Below are 18,876 nucleotides of genomic sequence, written 5' to 3' on the forward strand. Positions count from 1 at the left end.
AAAGAAAGAAAGAGCATACACTTGACCAGGAGTCAGAAACAAGGTCAACAATGTCTAGGTCTGGTTCAGGCCAAGCTCCTGGCTTGTAAGGTGATCCTCCAGGTGAGCAGAGCTCAGCTAGTGGCACTCTCAGGAAGGTGACGAGGAAGAGCTAAGGCCCACAGTCTGGGAGGCCCACATCTGAGTTTGGTTCAGAGAAGGATTAGAGGAACCATGTACAAAGTGCCTCACAGAGGCCCTGGCACCGGCCACGTGCTCCATTAGTGCTAGCTCCTCCCCTACTACTGGCACTTATTTAGTGCTTTCTCTATTCCAGACATCATCCTAAATGCTCGATGAATATGAACTGTGTCAGTCTTCACAACAACCCTGTGAGGCAGGATTTCTATTATTATTTCCCTTTTGAGATAAAAGAACTGAGGCATAAGGAGATTTTCTGGTTTTCCCAAGGTTACACTGTAGTAAGGGGAGGAGCTGGGACTCATGTTTAGCAGTGTAGCAGCTTGAGGGATGGCGCTCTCACATGGCTGGCCACAGGGCCACACAGGAGCTCCTCTGACCTCTTCCATAGTCACTGGAGAACAGGATAGTTTGGCCTCACAGAGGTCATGAGCAGCGTTTGGGGTAGCAGAGTAAGCATCCCACCAAGAAGCAGAGTCTTGAGGAATCCGAGCCCTGCCACCCTACTGCCACCCCTTCTAGAGCTATGTGGCGACAGGACTTCACTCTACTCCCAGCAGTACGTGCTGCTCAGCGGCAAGAATCGTGGTCCCAGCCAGATTGTCACAACTGGCCTCACATGCCCGTTCCCTGCTCAAGGTCACTGAGCCAGTTAATGTGGAAGAGTTAACAGAACTGAAGGAATCTCAGCATCTGTCCACACCCTGGACCTGCCTGCTATCCCCAGAAGAAGGTGGGCTGATGGGGCTGAGGGACGACGGACAAGTTTAGGGCTATGATTGAGGAAGAAACCCCCAGCTGTGCCCTGTGGGGCTGTGATCAGGATGTCTACATGTAGCTGAGACACCCTCAGGAAAGACCATGCCTCAGTCCTGCATTGGTAAAGTGGGGTAATGATGCCTCTTACACTGCCTCAAGGAAGTATGAATTGTGTGTCTCATGGGGCAGATACAGAGGCAGGGAAAGGTAAGAAACAGGACTGGGGAGATGGACTCCAGAACCACACTTATGGTGAATTAGCCATGTGACTTTGGGTAAGCCATTGTACTTCCCTGAGGCTCCATATCCTGATCTGTAAAATGCACATCAATTGTTGTGGGGTGGTCAGAACTCTGAGTTTTTTCAGGTACAAGCCTTCACCTTCTAATAGTTCCCATCTCTGAGTGGGACAAGGGAGCATGTACACCCTTGGGAGTTAGCTAGACCTAGGTTAAAAGCCCCACTCCACTATTTAATGACTGTGTAACCTTGAGGCTGCTCTTTGTGAGTTCAACACAGCATTTGTTCCTCACAACAGCCCCATAAGATGAACAAGATAACCCCATTTGACAGATGTGGAAAATGACAGTTGGAGACCAGTCCTAGACCTTACACAGCTTGTGGTTTAAAGGGGGAAAAACAAATATAAGTCAAGTATACGATAATAAATCAGGGCAATAGAGATGACCATTATCAATAAAGATGATGGCCATCTTTAGATCCACAATGCAGGCACAACGCAGGTGGCAAGAGGGAGTGGACCAGGGGGGCCCACAGTGGGGGCACTTAAAATGAACCCTGTGAGATGGACGGGGCTTGCCAGGTGGCAAGGAGCAGGTGTAGGGCCCGCTAGGCAGAGGGAGCAGCAGGTGTAAAGGTGCACTGGTCAAGAGAAGACTGCTCACTCAAAGTTTCAGCTGTGTGGAGCTGAGTGTATGAGGCTGAGGCCAGAGAACCAGGTGAGAGCCAGATGACAGAGGGCTGGGAATATCATGCCAGGGAGTTGGAGTTTATTTTGAGAAGCCAGCAGGCAGGCATTGAAAGACTCTGTCAAGGAATAGACATTTATTGAAAACCTACAGAACACCATTGAGTGTATTAACTCAGCACCATCCAAAGATTCCCTTTTAGTAAACAGGGTCATCAGAGAGCACCTGAGATCCATTCAATCCCTCCGTGCCTCAGTCCTTATCTGTGAAATGGGATGGCGACCCTGCTCTCTGTCTACTGCCCACAGGAGAGGTGAGCACGGGGTCTGGGCTCCTAGAGATGAACATATTGATGGTAAGTCTACTGTCTTTTTACAAACAAGGACAAAGCAGTTACATCCAATCAGCTGGGGGAAGAGATCTGCTGCCAAGTTTAGTAACTGACAGATGGCTGCAAGTAAAGGGGTTGGTAAACCCAGGAGGGACCTCAAGGGTTACTGCAAGGACAATGCTGGGGAGGAAGAAGGCCAAAGTGAGAATGCTAAGGAGTCAGCTGTAGTGACTGGAGCCTCAGCCATGCATCTTACAAGCTGCTTGGCTTTGGGCAAGTCACTGCCTCCCTGAAACTCTATCTCCTCATCTGAAAAAAAGAGGAAGGCAATCGCGCCTAACTAAAGCATTGTAAGAATACGAACTGGGAAAATAAAGCCCATATTTATTTGCACAGTGCTTGATAGTTTACTAAGCAGATTACCTGTTTCATCTTCTCAGATTCCCACAGGGAAGGAGGTAACATCTGCTGAGTGCCTGCTGTGTGCCAGGCACAGGACTGGATGTGCTGTTTACATTCATCTCATGCTAGCTTCATAACAGCCTGCCTGGGTAGTATCGTTTTACAATTGAGGAAACTGAAGTCACAGAGCTGGAAAGTGGCACAGCCAATACCTGACCTCAAGATTGCCTGATTTCAAATCCTCAGAGGCTTCCACTGCAGTGTGCCACCTCCCTTGAGTTATAGAACCTCCATAGGCGTTTCATATCTCTTTGACCTCATGGTCACTTTGAGATTAAAATGAGATAAACTACTTAACTTCTCTAAACTTCAGCTTGCTCAACAATATACATATATATTGCTGACTATAGCTGACTAATTAAATATAGTATGAATGAAATATTTAATAATAAGTAAGAGTGCAGTTATAAAGAGGAACACTTGATAATAAAAACTATGACTTACTTGCCTCTGGTTGTCTGATGCCAAGCGTGCTTACTCTTGGCAGGTATTTCAAAAGTTGTTTAAGTGAATGATTGAATGAATGAGTGAAGAGATAGTTCTCAGTCATTACCTCCCATTTCACAGCCCTTCTGCCAACATACACATTGATCTGGGGCCAGATTTCTTGCTGTTGTAAACCACTGGAGACAAGTAAAGCTAGAGAGTGTAGATGATTCTGTATGGCTCTTCCTCACCACAGCACATATAAGATAACTTCATAAGATAACTTCATTCAGCCCTCCCTGTTCATTTATCCATCCATCCATCTATCCATTAATTAATTAATTAATTCATACATACATCTAGTCAATAAACATTTATTGAAATACAACCTAATGGAAATCAGGTACAACCTCTTTAAAGAAATGCATTAAATTTCCATTTAAGATAATGGCTCTGCATGTGGTCACACTGTCCCAGAGATCATCACAGTGTTCCAGTTGGATGTGGGTATAGGCATAGGACACCTATGAGATCCTGCCACTTACCTTGGCACACGAATGATGAGGGTGTTTCCCCTGGGTGGACTCGACCTGTGATGAATACCACCTTCTGCTCTGCCCCTTCCCGGAGATTGTCTGTAAGATAAAATGAAAGATGGTTCCTAAGGAGGGCAAGGAAAGCTGAGTCTAGTGGTTGGTGTGTGGCAGGGAACCCCAGAGGGAATGGGCTGGATGCTTAACATTTATCTCTTAAATCATTGGGTTAGAATCATTAAGTCCAGCCATTGCTGACTAATTTAATTATGTCCCTACCCAATATTAAAAGACTGCATTCCCTTTCTTTGGTGCAACTGATCATATTATATTAATATGTACTATTTACAATCATCCAAGGAAGCCACATGAGTGAAGTTGAATCCCAAATCCATTGACTGTGACCTTAGGCAACTTGTGTATCCTTTCTAAGTTTCCATTTTCTAATCTATAAACAAGGACGACAATATATCCTTGTTTATAGATTATAAACAAGGATTTTAATAGGGTTGTTGTGATGATTAAACAGGCTTACACATTGCATAGTACACAGTAAACATTCAGCAAGTGATAGAGTAGAGAAGGTGGCTATTTATATATTAGTGATAGTAGCATCTGCCATTTAATTAGCTCCTTTTGTGTTGGCACATTATATACATATATAATCCTTACAGGAACATGCTGTTAATGTGTTTTTTTAATAGAGGCAGAATCTGAGGCTCATGGAGGTTATATAACTTATTCAAGGTCACACAGCTGAAAAGTGGTGGTAGGAGCTAAGATGAGAGCCCAATCCCTTGTCTGGCCTTCATTTCCCTTTTATCTTAAACAACTAGAAAATTGGACAAAATATGCAACACAAGTATTTTCAGACATTGAACAAGGCCAATGCAAGATAATCAATGAGAGAAGGAAAATAAATGAGATATGCCTTATGATTGCCATGACTTTTTGCCTGATGATCCCTTCTAGACTAAAGAGCAGGGAGGTATTCCTGAGCAAAGCATAGAAGCCTCACTGAGATTCAAGTTCAACAGGTAGTAGCTGGGAAACTCTGTGAGCACCAGAGATGAGGAAGCTCTGCAGAAAAAGAGTTCCAGAAATTTGTACAGGAGTCCTCTTAATTCTTTGTTGGATTCTAAGATGTGCATACATAGGGTGACTCTCCATGATGTCAGGAAAAAATGACCAGGGAGCTGTGAACTGCACAGTCCTTAGGGGTCACACAGGGCTAAGAATCATTTGAATTCCCACAGCTAAAGAGGAAGTCCTCGCTGATCATCCAAGGAGAATGAGAACCCAGACAGGCAATGTCTTAGTGGTAGGGATAAACTACTCCAGACCACCACATTCACAAAGCTTTAAAACAAGTCTCAAAAGGATCAAACTGAACAAAAGAAATTTAAATTCTTGCTGTTCAAAGTCCAACTCTCTTTAAAGGAAGACAACAAAATCCAGACAGTTAAAGCAATGTGTAATTTGCAATATCCAGCATCCAATAAAAAATTATTAGACATGCAGAAAAGTAGGAAAATGTGGCTCCAAATCAGAACTCAAGCTCTTTCTGTCTCTACAGAAGTCTAATTTGTATAATAAAGTTGAACTATTGTGCAAAGATATCATCAGACAAAAGCAACAGCCAAGGGTGGCATTCCCAGTAAGAAACATCTAGGGAAGGATACTCAGCAGTGGGCAGAAGAAGGGCTGATTGATACAGAACACAATTACCTGAAGGAAATTTAGAAAGGAATATTGAGACAGGTTGAACTGAAGGATTTTATCAATGTTTGAGGATAATCTGGAGGGAGAGAATAGAAATAATTAATAGGCTTTCTCCTTCTGAAATGCTGGAGACATGCTCTTTTGAACGTGGTTCTTTATCCCAACAGTCAATGCACCAATGTCAGAGATGAAACTAAAAATATTAACCCTATTAAATCTGGTTCTAAAGGCTTGGGACTTGCTTGTCCATTGGGATGATCAGTATGGGTGGAGTCACTGCTTCCCCTGAAAGGCAGCAAGAAATATCATGGAACCAAAATATAGTCTTGAGAACTCACTCTGCTCAGCTCTGTGCTAGGCACCTTTAGGAACAAAGGAAGAGAGAGAAGGCTCACCGCCCTGAAGAAGTTTATTATTTAAAGAGGAATTCGACACCTAAACATTTCCTAGACTGAATATAAACTCCTCAAGGAAAAAACTGCAACTTCCATGGGTGTATGGCTAATGTCTTTCCCAGGACCCTGCATGGAGTAGGTGCTCAAGGACTGACTATTGAATTAATAAACAAAAATACTTGTGTAGATGATGGTTTATAAAGAAATATAGACTCATATTATGTTATTTAATCTTTATCATGCCTCTGTGAGGTGGACAGTATTAACTCCATTTTATGGGTGAGGAAATGGGGCTCACAGAAGGGAGGGACATGCTGAGGGTCATTTAGTTAGCAGTGGTAGAGTTAAGTCCCAGCACCCAGCCAGTGGCCCTTTCACTACCCTGTTTCATTCTGGATCCACTAATAACAATATAAGATCCCCCTTCTACTGCATTTCCATCTACAATTTATACAAGAGAGCTTGATTTTATCTTATTATGATGGAAATTGAGCTGCTGTCTTAGTATTTATATCGCTTTTTCACTTAAAAAAAATCACCAAGCCCTTTTAAAAAACACCGTCTAAAACTGACCCCATCTCTCCCAGCAGTCCAGAAATGATAAATGGCACTAGGGAGGCCCTTGGTGAAGGCTAACTTTATGGATGTCTCCCCTGACCCAGTATCAAGTCAATTGCATTCAACATTTCTGCTGACCACAGGGAAATGCAAAATGGGCATTCTATTTGCACACTAATTTTACTGAGCCCTTGTGTCTTCATAAAATGATAACATGGGGCTAATAAAAATCAAGCATCTCGGGTGCTAATATAAGCAAATGTTGATGCAGGCAGGTAACAAATTGCTTTGTCATTTAGAAGGCCGTAAAAGAGCATTATAATCATCTTCAGGCAAAATGGATGGGTCGCCTTTGCTTAGCTTTTAGCTTTCATTTGCAAAATCAATTTAAGGTAATGTAGCAGCTCTGAGGTGATGACTACCCCACCCCTTCCTGTCACCAAATCTCCAGACTCTGTGCAAAGCCAATTAAACGTATTCTTGGTGGAGGCAGCACAGATGAAGAAGAAAGTATGCTTGAACAAAGCCAGGGTGGAACAGAATGGAAACAATGATACCAAGAACAACTCATAAGAGATGGGACAACTAAAGAGCTCATGTAGGCTGACATGCTCAAGGGTACAAAGGCACACTCAAAAAACACTGGGGCAGCTACCCTTGGCTCCCCAGTTAAACAGCAGGTGTTTGAAGTAACATGTGCTTTGTGTGGCATCCTTAACATGCATGTGCACACACATCCTTAACATGTATGTGCACACACATATGTAATGACACTCCTTTGTCATTACAACACTCTATCATCTGCTATTTCCTTAATCATCACATATTTATTGAATACCTATTAGATGGCCAGGCACTAGCTATTATTATTTTCATTTTACAGAAAACCAAGGGCAAGAGAGTTAAGTGACTTGCCCTAGTTCTTACAGCTAATGTGGCAGAGCCAAAGTCCCAAACCAGATAGCCTGACTCCAGAAACTGTGTTCTTAACCTCTATATTATACTGTCTTCTAGTAAGAAGGACAATATCATCACATTGAAATAGCAGTTAAGTAATATTTATGTAGTACTTATTCTTTGCCAGGCAATTTACATGCATGGTCTTATTTAATTCTCAAAGCAACCCAACGAAACATCTGCCATTCTTAGACTAGACTCTTATAGATTAGAAAATTGAGATACAGAAAGGTTAAATGACTTGCCTAAACTTGCATAAGTAGCAAATGTGGGAGCCAGAATTAAATGTAGGTCTTTATGATTCTCAAATTTGTGCTCTTAACTACTGTGTCATATTGACTTTTGGAGATTAAAACCACCCTATAGGGTTTTTAAAAATACATCCACAAATTATTTGTTCACTTCCTCCTCTCAAGAGGTGGAAATGTACTCCTGTCTCCTTCAGTGTGGGCTGGATTTAGAGACTTCCTTCTAACAAATGAAATACTATAGAAGTGATGGTGTGCCACTTCTGAGATTAAGGTATAAAAAGACTGTGGCTTCCATCCTGGGTGTGATATCTGTTTCTGGAATGGCTCACCCTTGGGGAAGCCAACTGCCATGCCATAAAGGCACTCAGATAGCCTATGGAGAAACCCACATGGTGAGGTACTAAAGTACCCAGATAGCAGCCAAGAGGACCTGTGGTCTGCCAAAGCCATGTGAGTGCATTTGGAAGAGGATCCAGCAGTGTCAGATGACTATAGCCCTGGCTGACAGCCTACTGCAACTTCACAGAAGACCTATGCCAGAACCACCCAGCTAAGCTGTTTCCACATTCCTGACCCACAGAAATAGAGACCTAATAAATATTTGCTGTCTCAAGATGCTCAATTCTAGAGTAACTTGTTAGGCAGCAATAGATAATAGACATCTCCCTGAAGATAACTATATTTATCCTAGTTGCTGTGTAGAACTTAAGTAACTTTGCATCTTATCTATTGATGCTGACTTTCAGTGAGGACCAAAGCCATAATCTTGGTGCCAAGATGTGGAGAATCTCACTCTATTTTGCCAGTTACTATGGATCTGTGGCTGGTAGAGGTAGATGCCAAGAGGCCCCAAAGAGCCCCAGATGGGTCTCTGAGGACAAAAATCTCCCAGAAGTTCATATTGTCACTTTTGTTTCCCCATCCCTCCAGACAATGACTTGTCATGGGGATTGAGATGTTAATGTGAAGGAAGAAGGAAATGCTACTGGGAGGGGAATGTGGAATGCTACAATGGGTGAAGGATTTGTTGTTGTTGTTGTTGTTGACACCTCAGCCTTTTTCATTTCCTTGACTTGATTCCCAAAGGCATGATAAAGTCAAGAAAATGCTACTATGGGTTTCTAAACCAGACAAGTTTCAGTCTTTTCTCCAATACTCCAGGGCCCAAACAGGTTCATAGTACTTTTAAGCGGGAGAAACAAGACATCGCAGTGGCAACAACAGCACGGTTGGCTGGTATTACTCGAAGGGCTTGCTCAAGACTGGAACAGCCCTGGCACTGGTCTCCCTGTGCCAGCACCACCCTTTCCAGTCCACCGTCTGCCTGGACACCAAAATGGTCTTTCTAAAATGCAAATAGCAGCATACCACTTCCTCTGCGTAAAACCCTTCAGCAGCTCTCTATTGTCTGCAGAGCAAGTCCAGCCCCCTTAGCCTAGACCATCCCTGTCTCTGGTAGCTGGTGGCTGCTTATCTCTCCAGCCGCTTCCACAGGCCCCAGCCTCAGCTAACACTCCTTGGTTCCCAAGACACGACATGTTCTCCCACACCTCCACACTGGGCACATGTTCTTTTCTCTTCCTAGGATACCAGCCCCCATCTTGGCTGTCTGGCTTACTCCTACTCAGCCTTGAAGACTTGGTTCAGATGCACCTCCTCTAAGAAGGAAAGGAGGAAACTAATGTTCATCCAGGACTTGGACTGGGCCAACCTTGGTGTTAATGTTGCTGTGTTTTATCTGATTTTATTGGCAATGTGAGGATATCACTCTGTTGCTGAGACAGACAATAAAGAGGGAAGAGATGCTATGAATTATAGTAAGAACATGGCCATAGTACAGAAATTTATTGATTATAATTTTATGAGAATATATAGGTTTAGGAGACATCAATAGAGCCTTCCTGAAAGCAGTGGAGAAGTACTAAATGCATTTGGGTAAAGATGTGACTTGATGGCATTCCAGACATTCAGGGTTAGCTCTGCCTCACTGACTGATGGGGGGATCCAACAAGAGGAAAGGGCTAGATGAGGGACACTGGGGAGGATGTGTTCCCTGTGTTTCTTCTGTACCCTGAGGGAGTCCAGTGAAAAGTCAGCTGACTTCCCTGGGTAGATGGACTGGGTCTCATAACCAGGTTCCACAGAGCACTGACTGTGAGACCTTGGGCCAATTATTTATCTACCTTGAGCCTCAGTTTCCTCACTTATAAAATGAGAATAGTAATCTCTAGCTCAGAAGACAAACAATAAGCAAGAGACTTTATATCCCTGCCCATGGCTTCACCGATAATAGCAGGTGTCATTTATTGAGTGACAAGCCATGGAATGAGGTTCCTCGGCATCAGCCCTACAGGTATGTTGAGCTGGAGAGCTCTTGGTTGTGGGGGTGCTGAGCTGTGCATTGTAGGATGCCCAGCAGCATCCCTTTCCTCTACCCTCTACATGCCAGTAACACCTCTCCCTCCAGTTATGACAATGAAAAACATCTTCAGACATTACCAAGTGTCCCATGTCTCCTCAGAGGCAAAGTAGCCCCCAGTCAAGAACCGCTCTCCTACAAGAATATTATACTTGATTCAAACTGGCCTTGTCATTAACTCTCCAAGCAAACCTTCAGTTTCCCAGACTTTATATATATTTCCCTAACTCCTTCCAAAAGCCTCTCCAGATATTTCCAGACCACTGTGTCCTCACCCTCCTGTGAACTCACAGTTCACTGTCTGGACCCCTCATCTCATCATAAGTCATTTGCTGCCTTGGTCAGGCAGGATCAAAAGCCACAACTCAGATCTCTTCTGCCCGATGCCCAGCATCTGCTCTGCACTTCTGAGCCTCTGGGCCATCCTGAGAAAATAGTGGTGTTGGCAAAGTTTATTTTCAGTTCCTGATTCCTTAGCATCCTCCACACCCCCATTCCCTCTCCTAGGCTCAGCTCTCCCATGGCCTAAAATCTCATATCTAAGTAGTAGATTCATTATGCTTTAGGGTTAAGGATCAAATGTTCTGCCCTTGACGAACTGGAAGAAGAGAACAGGAATTACCTTTGAAAAGAGTATGTACGTGACAAAGAAATACTCCTGAAAAGAAATGAAGCATGGATTCTGGAATGTCGGGTGTCAGGGACAGAAGCCTTTCTGGTGTACCTCCATGTCTTCACAAATGGATGTCTTAATATGTCTTGGACATATTAAACTGCTCTTTTGTCTTATTATTATTTTTTTTTTTGAGATGGAGTCTCCAGGCTGGAGTGCAGTGATGTGATCTCAGCTCACTGCAAGCTCTGCCTCCCAGGTTCACGCCATTCTCCTGCCTCAGTCTCCAGAGTAGCTGGGACTACGGGCGCCCACCACTACGCCCGGCTAACTTTTTGTATTTTTTAGTAGAGATGCTGTTTCACTGTGTTAGCCAGGATGGTCTCGATCTCCTGACTTCGTGATCTGCCCGCCTCGGCCTCCCAGAGTGCTGGGATTACAGGCGTGAGCCACCGCGCCCAACCTCTTTTGTCTTTACAAAGCAGTAAGGATGCCTCTGACTTACAGGAGACTCACAGAGGCCATCAGAACTGCACAGCCTGTGAGATCACCAAGTAAAACATCCTCACTGTGAAGAAGAAGGGCAGAGGACCAGAAAGAACGAGTGACTTGCCCCTGGCCACACAGCTAGAGAGTAGTCCAGGCAGGTAGCAGCCTCCTCTCACTACACTGGGCTGCCTGGGGCAATGTCCATGCAGGCTGGCACCTGGAAAGTAGCCAGTGGATTCCTGCCAAAGAAGTGAAGAAAAGCTCAAAAGTGATGAGATACAGATCTGAGATACAGGCGGCTTGGGCCAACTAAGGCATTGTCACCTTGATGGTCACAGGAGCGCAGAGTTTTTCTCCCCAGACAGGCTGCTCTGTGGGCTCCGGCAGTTTCTAAAGCCCCGTTCCTTGCCATAGAGCTGGCACCTAGGCCTGGGAGCAGGTAGGTAGCCTTCTGGGGCAGGCTGATGGCAGGATAGATATGTAGGGGCAGGCTCCTTCCTCAGACAGGCTCCCTGCCCCTGTCTATCTTGATCCCAGCACCCTACAAACCCTCCAGAAAGGCAGAGCCAGGGCCACCTGCTCAGGATACCAGCTGAAGTTAGGGTTCCTGGGAAACAGACTCAGAGGCTCTGAGATTCCCATATAGGAGATTTACTGGGATTGCTCTTGGAAAGGCTTGTGAGAGATACAAATGAAATAGAGTGGGGACAGTCTCAGCAGGGCCTTTCAACAATTCCATGAGGAGCTCTGGGCCAGAAGAGCCCTGCCTGATTGTTTGAGGAGGCAAGGGGGCTGGATCTGTGTCCTGAATCAAAAGGATACTGTATATGGCCTGCCTGCAGGGAAGGTGTAACCCCAGTCAAGGTGGAGTGCAAGTCCCAGGGAGGAACTCAGCTGTGTGCTCTCAGCTACCAATGCTCCTGGGAACTGAGGACTCCATCCTGAAGATATGAGCAGTGCACACAGCATCTGTTATGCCAGCCAAGGTTGCTGAGAACAGAGCAGAGGCTCAAGATCTGAGGTTTCAGACAAGAAGGCTGAAGACAATGGACTTTCTTTTTTGTTAAATTCAGTTCATATTTTCTTACACTGACCACATGCCAAACTTTGGGCTGGTCCCTGAGAAATCAGACACTGTCCCTGCCATCCAGGAGCTCAACTGCTCTCCTACAAGAATACTTCATTCTGCAGGAGGAGAAACTGGCCAGTGGAGGAGAAATATCAGGACTTGTGGTTATAAATTTGAATTCTAGAATCAGACAGAAGAAGCATTAAATCCAAGTCCTGCCACAGGTACTTATGTGACTTTGAGTTCTGGGATCTTTCATTTCCTCATCTGCAAAATGAGGATAATAACATATCAAACTCATAAGGATCTTGTAAGAATTAAATGAGACAATGCTTCAGGTCTGTGTACATGGCCTGATGCATAGTAAGTGTTCAAAAGAGCACTTACAGACACTTAGAGGTGACTTGGTCCAAATGCCTGATCTTACAGATGCAGAAAGTGAGGTAACTAGACAGTAATCAACAGGAAAGCCACAACTTTGCCTCTTTCACAATTTGTATTCCCACTGCCTGGCACACACGATGTTCTCAGTAAACACTTGTGAAATAGTATTTGTTGTCCTTTGGTTGAATGAGTGTATCCAGCTAGAATTGAGTGCCCAGGCTTTCCCCAGGGTGTGCTCTGACTTTTGAATCCACCATTGGCAGACTCCAGAAATTCCTCACCAGGTTTAGTTTCAGGCTTATTAGCAAATGCAAATTGAATTACGAAGTGCCCTTTTGCAACAAGGACAACAAAAACAGTTTCCCTAGGAAAGGAGGGCATGGAGAGGTGAAAGCTGGGATGAAAGTCTAAGACAATACATTCTAATCAAACTTGATAAATATGTAAATTAAAGTAGCTAAACAGTTGGCTTTGACAAATGACTTCTTCGTAATGGATTTTTCCACAGAAAAGGCGAGAGTTCAGCCTGCCTGCTAGTCACAATAAGAGCCCTCTCCTGCTTTCCTGGCAATGCAGGCACATTGGGCAGCCACTGGGATGCTAAGAGGCAGAGAGGGAATGAATCCTTCTTTTAGTAGACGTCATTGGTTGAGCATCAGCTAGCTGCTAGGCATGGCCTTCATCGGCCCTGCAAGAGACATGAGAATCCCTGTCTCGTGGATGAGGGAGCCAAGATAAAAGTCAGTAAAGGCCGGATTCACCAGACTCCGAAGCCTGATGTCACCCAAGGAGCAACACAACCACTTGTTGAGGAACATAAATTCAACCCTTCCAATGGTTTTATTGTCACCTGAGGGTCTCACCAACTCAAAGCCTTACTACAGCTGTGTTTCCCCTCCCAGGACCTGGCACAGTGGAGGTGTTCAGAAAAGATCTGGTCCTTAACTTGCTATGCAGTTCCAGTGGTCCCCTTTCCTGTGCCCTCTCTCAATCTGTTTTCCACCCTTAAAATGAGCTGTTGGAGTCATGCCAGCTGAAGGCCCAGTCATCACAGAGTAGAAATGGGTGGTCAGTTTGCAGATTCTCTGGAAATACATGACAATTGTCATTTTAAGCCACTAAATTTGGGAGCGGAGGAGGTTGTTATGTATTAATAACTAAGAATAATTGTTATGAAATTGATGATGATTCCAATGGGTTACAGTACAACAGTCAGGTAAGAGGTGGCTGAAGAGGAACCATTTTGAGCAGTTACTGTATACCAGGCACTTTACATACATCGGAATCCAAGTCTCACCAGGCCCTGTGAGAATTGTATTGTAAGGCTCAGCACGTTGCCCTGGGGCTGCCAGGCTAGCAAGACTCTGAGCTGGAATTTGAACCTTCTCTATCTCAGGAGACTAGTCTTTCTTTTGACACTCCCAAGGGGAAATTTGATTCCCCAGCTACACTACAGAGATGTTATTCTGTGTGTACTTATGTGCAGGCACCTGCACACATCTGCGTCTGACTCAAACTCCTACAAACATCTGAAGTTTTGTACGAAGTTATTAGAGTTGAGGCACAAACGGAAATTCAAGTTAAATGGTTTGTAGCCTTGGAAAGACATTATTAATACAATTTCCCCAAGCAGAGAACTGATATATATGAGCACTCCAAGTGCTCAGGAAAAGTTTCCTTGTAGGCCTGGGAGTAATGTGATCCTGACCCTGAGTGGAAGATCTGTCTTGACCAATGCTGGAGGAATTCAGATTTGAAGAGTGTTCTTTCTTTCCTATTGAGATCTTCATTGAGTTGTATAAAAATACCACTTTCAATCTCAAATCCCCACTGGCATTTTTATATAAGCACCGAAAATGCTACTGGGCTTTGGAGATTTCACTTAATGAAGGGAAAGTATTTCTATTAAAGAGCGTAATTTTTTTCTCTCTCTCAACATGACATCTTCAGAGCAACCAGAGAAGCTGAATTGTTCTGGGCTGAGAAAACAAACCAACCCATGCCTTGCCCACGAGTTTGTTAAACAGTCTGTGGAATGGCGACAGCCAAGGAAGGCAAGAAAGGGTCAGTCATGAGGGAGAAATAAGAGTAATGATACTGAAGCAACTCCCATATGCCCGGGACTTTACAGTTTATGAAGCATTCAGGTGCCACCACCCAAGCTCAACACCGCCTCCATTGCATGTTGTCTGAATAACTACAGAAGCCTCCTGCTGCTTCCTTCCTCTCCTGTAGTCCATTTTCTGATGGATGGATCTCACTCCCCTGCACCCAGTCCTGCAGCAGCTTCCCCATACGCTAGAAGCTAACCCAGGCGGCACTCGCTAGCCACGTGTCCCCTGCCCAGCCTCTTACTGTTCTCTCACCTGCTCATCACACCTCCTCACACCTTTCTAGTTTCCTCACACCTCTGTCCAGAGGACGCTCCTGGGTCCTTGGAGCTGGCTCCTTGGGAACATTAGCTCCATGGCAAAAGGAACTTTGTCTTGTTAATGACTGTGAACCCCGGCCACACATTCACGCTGCCGCATATCTACCGAGTCATTAAATACAGCTATCGGTTATTGAGTGATGTCTGCTGGGGAGAATGAGAACCAGAAGGTGTGGCTGGGCGCGGTGGCTCACACCTGTAATCCCAGCACTCTGGGAGGCTGAAGCGGGCGGATCACGAGGTCAGGAGATCGAGACCATCCTGGCTAAAACAGTGAAACCCCGTCTCTACTAAAAAATACAAAAAATTAGCTGGGCGTGGTGGCAGGCGCCTGTAGTCCCAGCTAATCGGGAGGCTGAGGCAGGAGAATGGCGTGAACCCGAGGTGGAGGTTGCAGTGAGCCAAGATTGCGCCACTGCACTTTAGCCTGGGCGACAGAGTGAGACTCTGCCTCAAAAAAAAAAAAAAAAAAAAAAGACTCAAAAGGTGGCTGGGATCAGCAAATTGTCCAAGGTCATATAGCTGGCAAGTGATGAGAGCAGAGTAGAACTTGGTCTGGTTAACGTTAAAGCTGGTGTTCCTTCTCCCTCACCCCAAGCCTTCGTTCACTCACAGAGAGGTCACAGAATGCCGTAGGTGGGCTGGGGGTGTTGGGCAGGGGGTGGGGTGGGTAAGCATGACCTTAGGTATGGCTGTACCTGATTTAGAATTCTAGCTCTGCCACTTACTAGCTATGCTGTCTTGGGAAAGTCACTCAACCTGTGAGTGTCTCAGTCTCCTCATCTGTAAAATGGGAATAATAATATTCATCTTATTGGGTGGCTGTGAGGACTAGGTGAATTAAAATAAAGTACTAATAATGGTGCTTGTCACATGGTAAGTCCTCAATTAACTGTGGCTATTATTAGTCCTTCTACATATGCTTCTTGAGCTCCCAGTCACTCCCTCCCCCAGGAAGCCTTCTTCACCCCCAGGCAGTGAGTCACTCTGCTCTGTTCCCTCCCAGCCCCTTCTGCTATTATAGCAATTGCCCAGCAGTATAATAGTAATTTGCTTCTCTTTCTGTCTCGCCTTTCCCCTCTGGTGACTCTGAGCTTTTTGGGGGCAGAAGCCCTGTCTTATTCATATCTTCCTGGCATTCATTTTCTTTGTCTCAGACAGAGAGGGCATTTTGACATGGTTGTTTTGATGTAACAGTTTTGAAATGGCTGCATCTAAATGTAAAATTGCTTTTGAAAATTGCTAGGTACTGTGTGAAACAGACTCCCCCCACACCCATCGTATGCTGGATCTTCAGTGTCTTTCACTCCCACCAGTTCCTTAGTGTTCCCGCCATCCTCATCCCCAGCCTTGACCCAGAGCCCACCCTGACTGAGCCCAATCTATTCCCTCTCCCCGCTCCCTAGCCCGCTTTCACAGAAGTGGAGATCAAGGATGGGGGAAGTTCTGGGATGAGACGAACTAGCCTGAAATGTCTCCGTGGCACATTATTTGTTAATGTTTTTTTAAGCAGCTGAAGGTGTGATGGTTTATTTTCTCAACTGTGTCAAAATGTCCTCATATCAAAATAGGTGAGTCAGAGCAGCCTCATCAATGTGGCTAAAACAAAAGGACAATGTCAAAAAGATATGAAATCTGCATGGGAAGCCACCTGGCATGCAATAGTCCTCAATAATGGATTTTAAAACATCCATCATTGTAAGTGGATTAACAAACAATCAGTTACACTTAACACCAACTCTCCTGTAGCAATTACTTTTTGTTCCAGTGAGGATAATTCTACTACCATAAAAATCAGAGGAGTTAAGGATGCTGTCTGATATCACACAGGAGTCACAGAACAGTGATGATTAGAGCTGAGTATGGGCTAATTAATGTCACCATTTACAACCAAGACTCTAAGACAGAAAGCAATTTGACCAAGGTCTCACAATGAACTGGATTTTTACATGTTGGATCAGAAACATGTGAGCAGTTCTTAGATAACTTCTCCAGCCCGTGCCCTAAACGCCCTAAATGCCATTATGTGCTCCTCGACAAAAACTCCTAGGATAAACCTGGATTCTTTCCACAAAATCTACCTCAGGTTATATCTGAGGTACATGGAAGTAGAGCTGGAGAGACCTGGGTTTCAAGCTGTATGGCCTAGGTAAGTAGCTCAGCTATGGTTTCATCAGAAGCTAGGTAAGGAGAGATGTATAAATCACGGTGCTCCACAAAGGTAGTTTTCAGTATTACTGATTTCAGAAACCTTCAGTCCTATCTTCCACCTTCTGGCAGAGCCATTCATTTAGAAAGGTCTAGGGGGGGTCTAAAGGTGCTGGCAGGTGCTGCAATCCTGAGCTGAGAACCGGCGAGGTGAATTGGCATAATGGTTACAAACAGGGACTCAGGCACAAGCGCAGTGACTGTCACTTCTCTGTGCTTCACTCTTCTTGTCCATAGAATGTGGGTCAGAGCAGGCTGTCTCACAGGAATGCCCTCAGGAGTAAATGAGGTTGTATTTGTAAAGCACGTGCAACAGTGCCTGCCACATAGGAAATCTGATAGAAATGTTTACTGACTAATAGAAATACCTGATTAAGAACACCCAGTCAGGTGCTCTGCGTCTGCAGAGGGCATGCTCCTTTCGGGCCCTCCCTGGTGAAAGCCTACCCTCACACAGAGTCTCCTGTGGACAGTTCCTTCATGCTTTCCCCTAGGTATGTGAGGCTAATACACTGGCAAGAAACACAGTTTATTTCCTGGTTCTTTTTTTTTTTCTGAGACGGAGTCTCGCTCTGTTACCCAGGCTGTAGTGCAGTGGCTGGATCTCAGCTCACTGCAAGCTCTGCCTCCCGGGTTTACGCCATTCTCCTGCCTCAGCCTCCCGAGCAGCTGGGACTACAGGCGCCCACCACCTTGCCCGGCTAGTTTTTTGTACTTTTTAGTAGAGATGGGGTTTCACCGTGTTAGCCAGGATGGTCTCGATCTCCTGACCTCGTGATCCACCTGTCTCAGCCTCCCAAAGTGCTGGGATTACAGGCTTGAGCCACCACGCCCAGCCTATTTTCTGGTTCTTAACCCTGGCTGCTTACTAGAACCACTCAGCACCTTTGTAAAAATACTGATGCCCAGAACACCCCACTGACTGCTCCCACCGAGATTCTAGTTCAGTGTTCTGGGGAAGAACTCAAGCAAACTGTTCTAATTCGAACTGTGGCTGCAAATTGTGCAGCCGCAACGAGAAGAGGACCAGTGGTCGAGTGTGAGCTTGGCCCAGGCTCTCTGCTCCCTGGGTCTTGGTTTCATCATCCGTCATAAGAAGGGGCAGAGCTAGGTGGTCTCTCAGTCCTCTCCAGTTATAAAACACTTAAACTCAAGAGGATCAGAAGCCCCAGTAAGTGGCTAGGGCTGGCTCTGATTACACCACACTGGTCAGAACAACAGGCAAGGGTGTGGGGTGAGTAGACAGGAAAACATGCCTACATCAAGCAAATAATTTTTCTCAGACACAGTCTCTTCCTTGGAACAGGACAAGAAATACCAAGATAATAGACGTGCAGTGTCTCCAGGGAACTCACAAGGCTTCCTGCAAACAGATTGGATTTGTAAGAAACGTAAGCTGCATGCATGAGGAGAAGGAGAAAGGCATTTTTCAAAGGATGAAGGAAGAGGGTTAACATATTCACCACCGCAGAAAAGAAGGAGCCCAAATACATGCATGTCAGGGTACAGATCCAGGTTCCTGGGAGGGCAGGAGAAGGGAAAGGAAGGGAAATCTCCGTGGTTGAGCACCTGCTCTGTGCCAGGCGCCAGGGGGCGCATTACTTATATAAGCTCATTGGATCCTGCCAGCCTTGCAGAGAAAGGCTGGTACTCTGATCCCTGTCCTGCAGGCAGGTTAGAGAGCTATGCCACTGGCCCCAGTTCGCACAATGAGCAGCTGCAACGTCAGTCTGACTCCAAAACCCTGTGCTGTTCCCTGA

The 18,876-nt window shown here is 45.2% G+C and overlaps 1 protein-coding gene across 2 annotated transcripts in view; it reads right to left on the bottom strand.

The window, feature by feature from the left end:
• AGBL4 (ATP/GTP binding protein-like 4) overlaps window positions 1-18,876 on the bottom strand; it is a 1,493,990-nt gene that overhangs the window by 139,909 nt on the left and 1,335,205 nt on the right. For both annotated transcript variants that reach the window (XM_011926237.1, XM_011926236.1), the window contains exon 7: window positions 3,633-3,722. In XM_011926237.1, the coding sequence (XP_011781627.1) occupies window positions 3,633-3,722 (90 nt within the window). The remainder of the gene's footprint in view (window positions 1-3,632; window positions 3,723-18,876) is intronic.

This window comes from Colobus angolensis, unplaced genomic scaffold (assembly GCF_000951035.1).
Source record: "Colobus angolensis palliatus isolate OR3802 unplaced genomic scaffold, Cang.pa_1.0 Scaffold68, whole genome shotgun sequence".
Lineage (NCBI taxonomy): Eukaryota > Metazoa > Chordata > Mammalia > Primates > Cercopithecidae > Colobus > Colobus angolensis.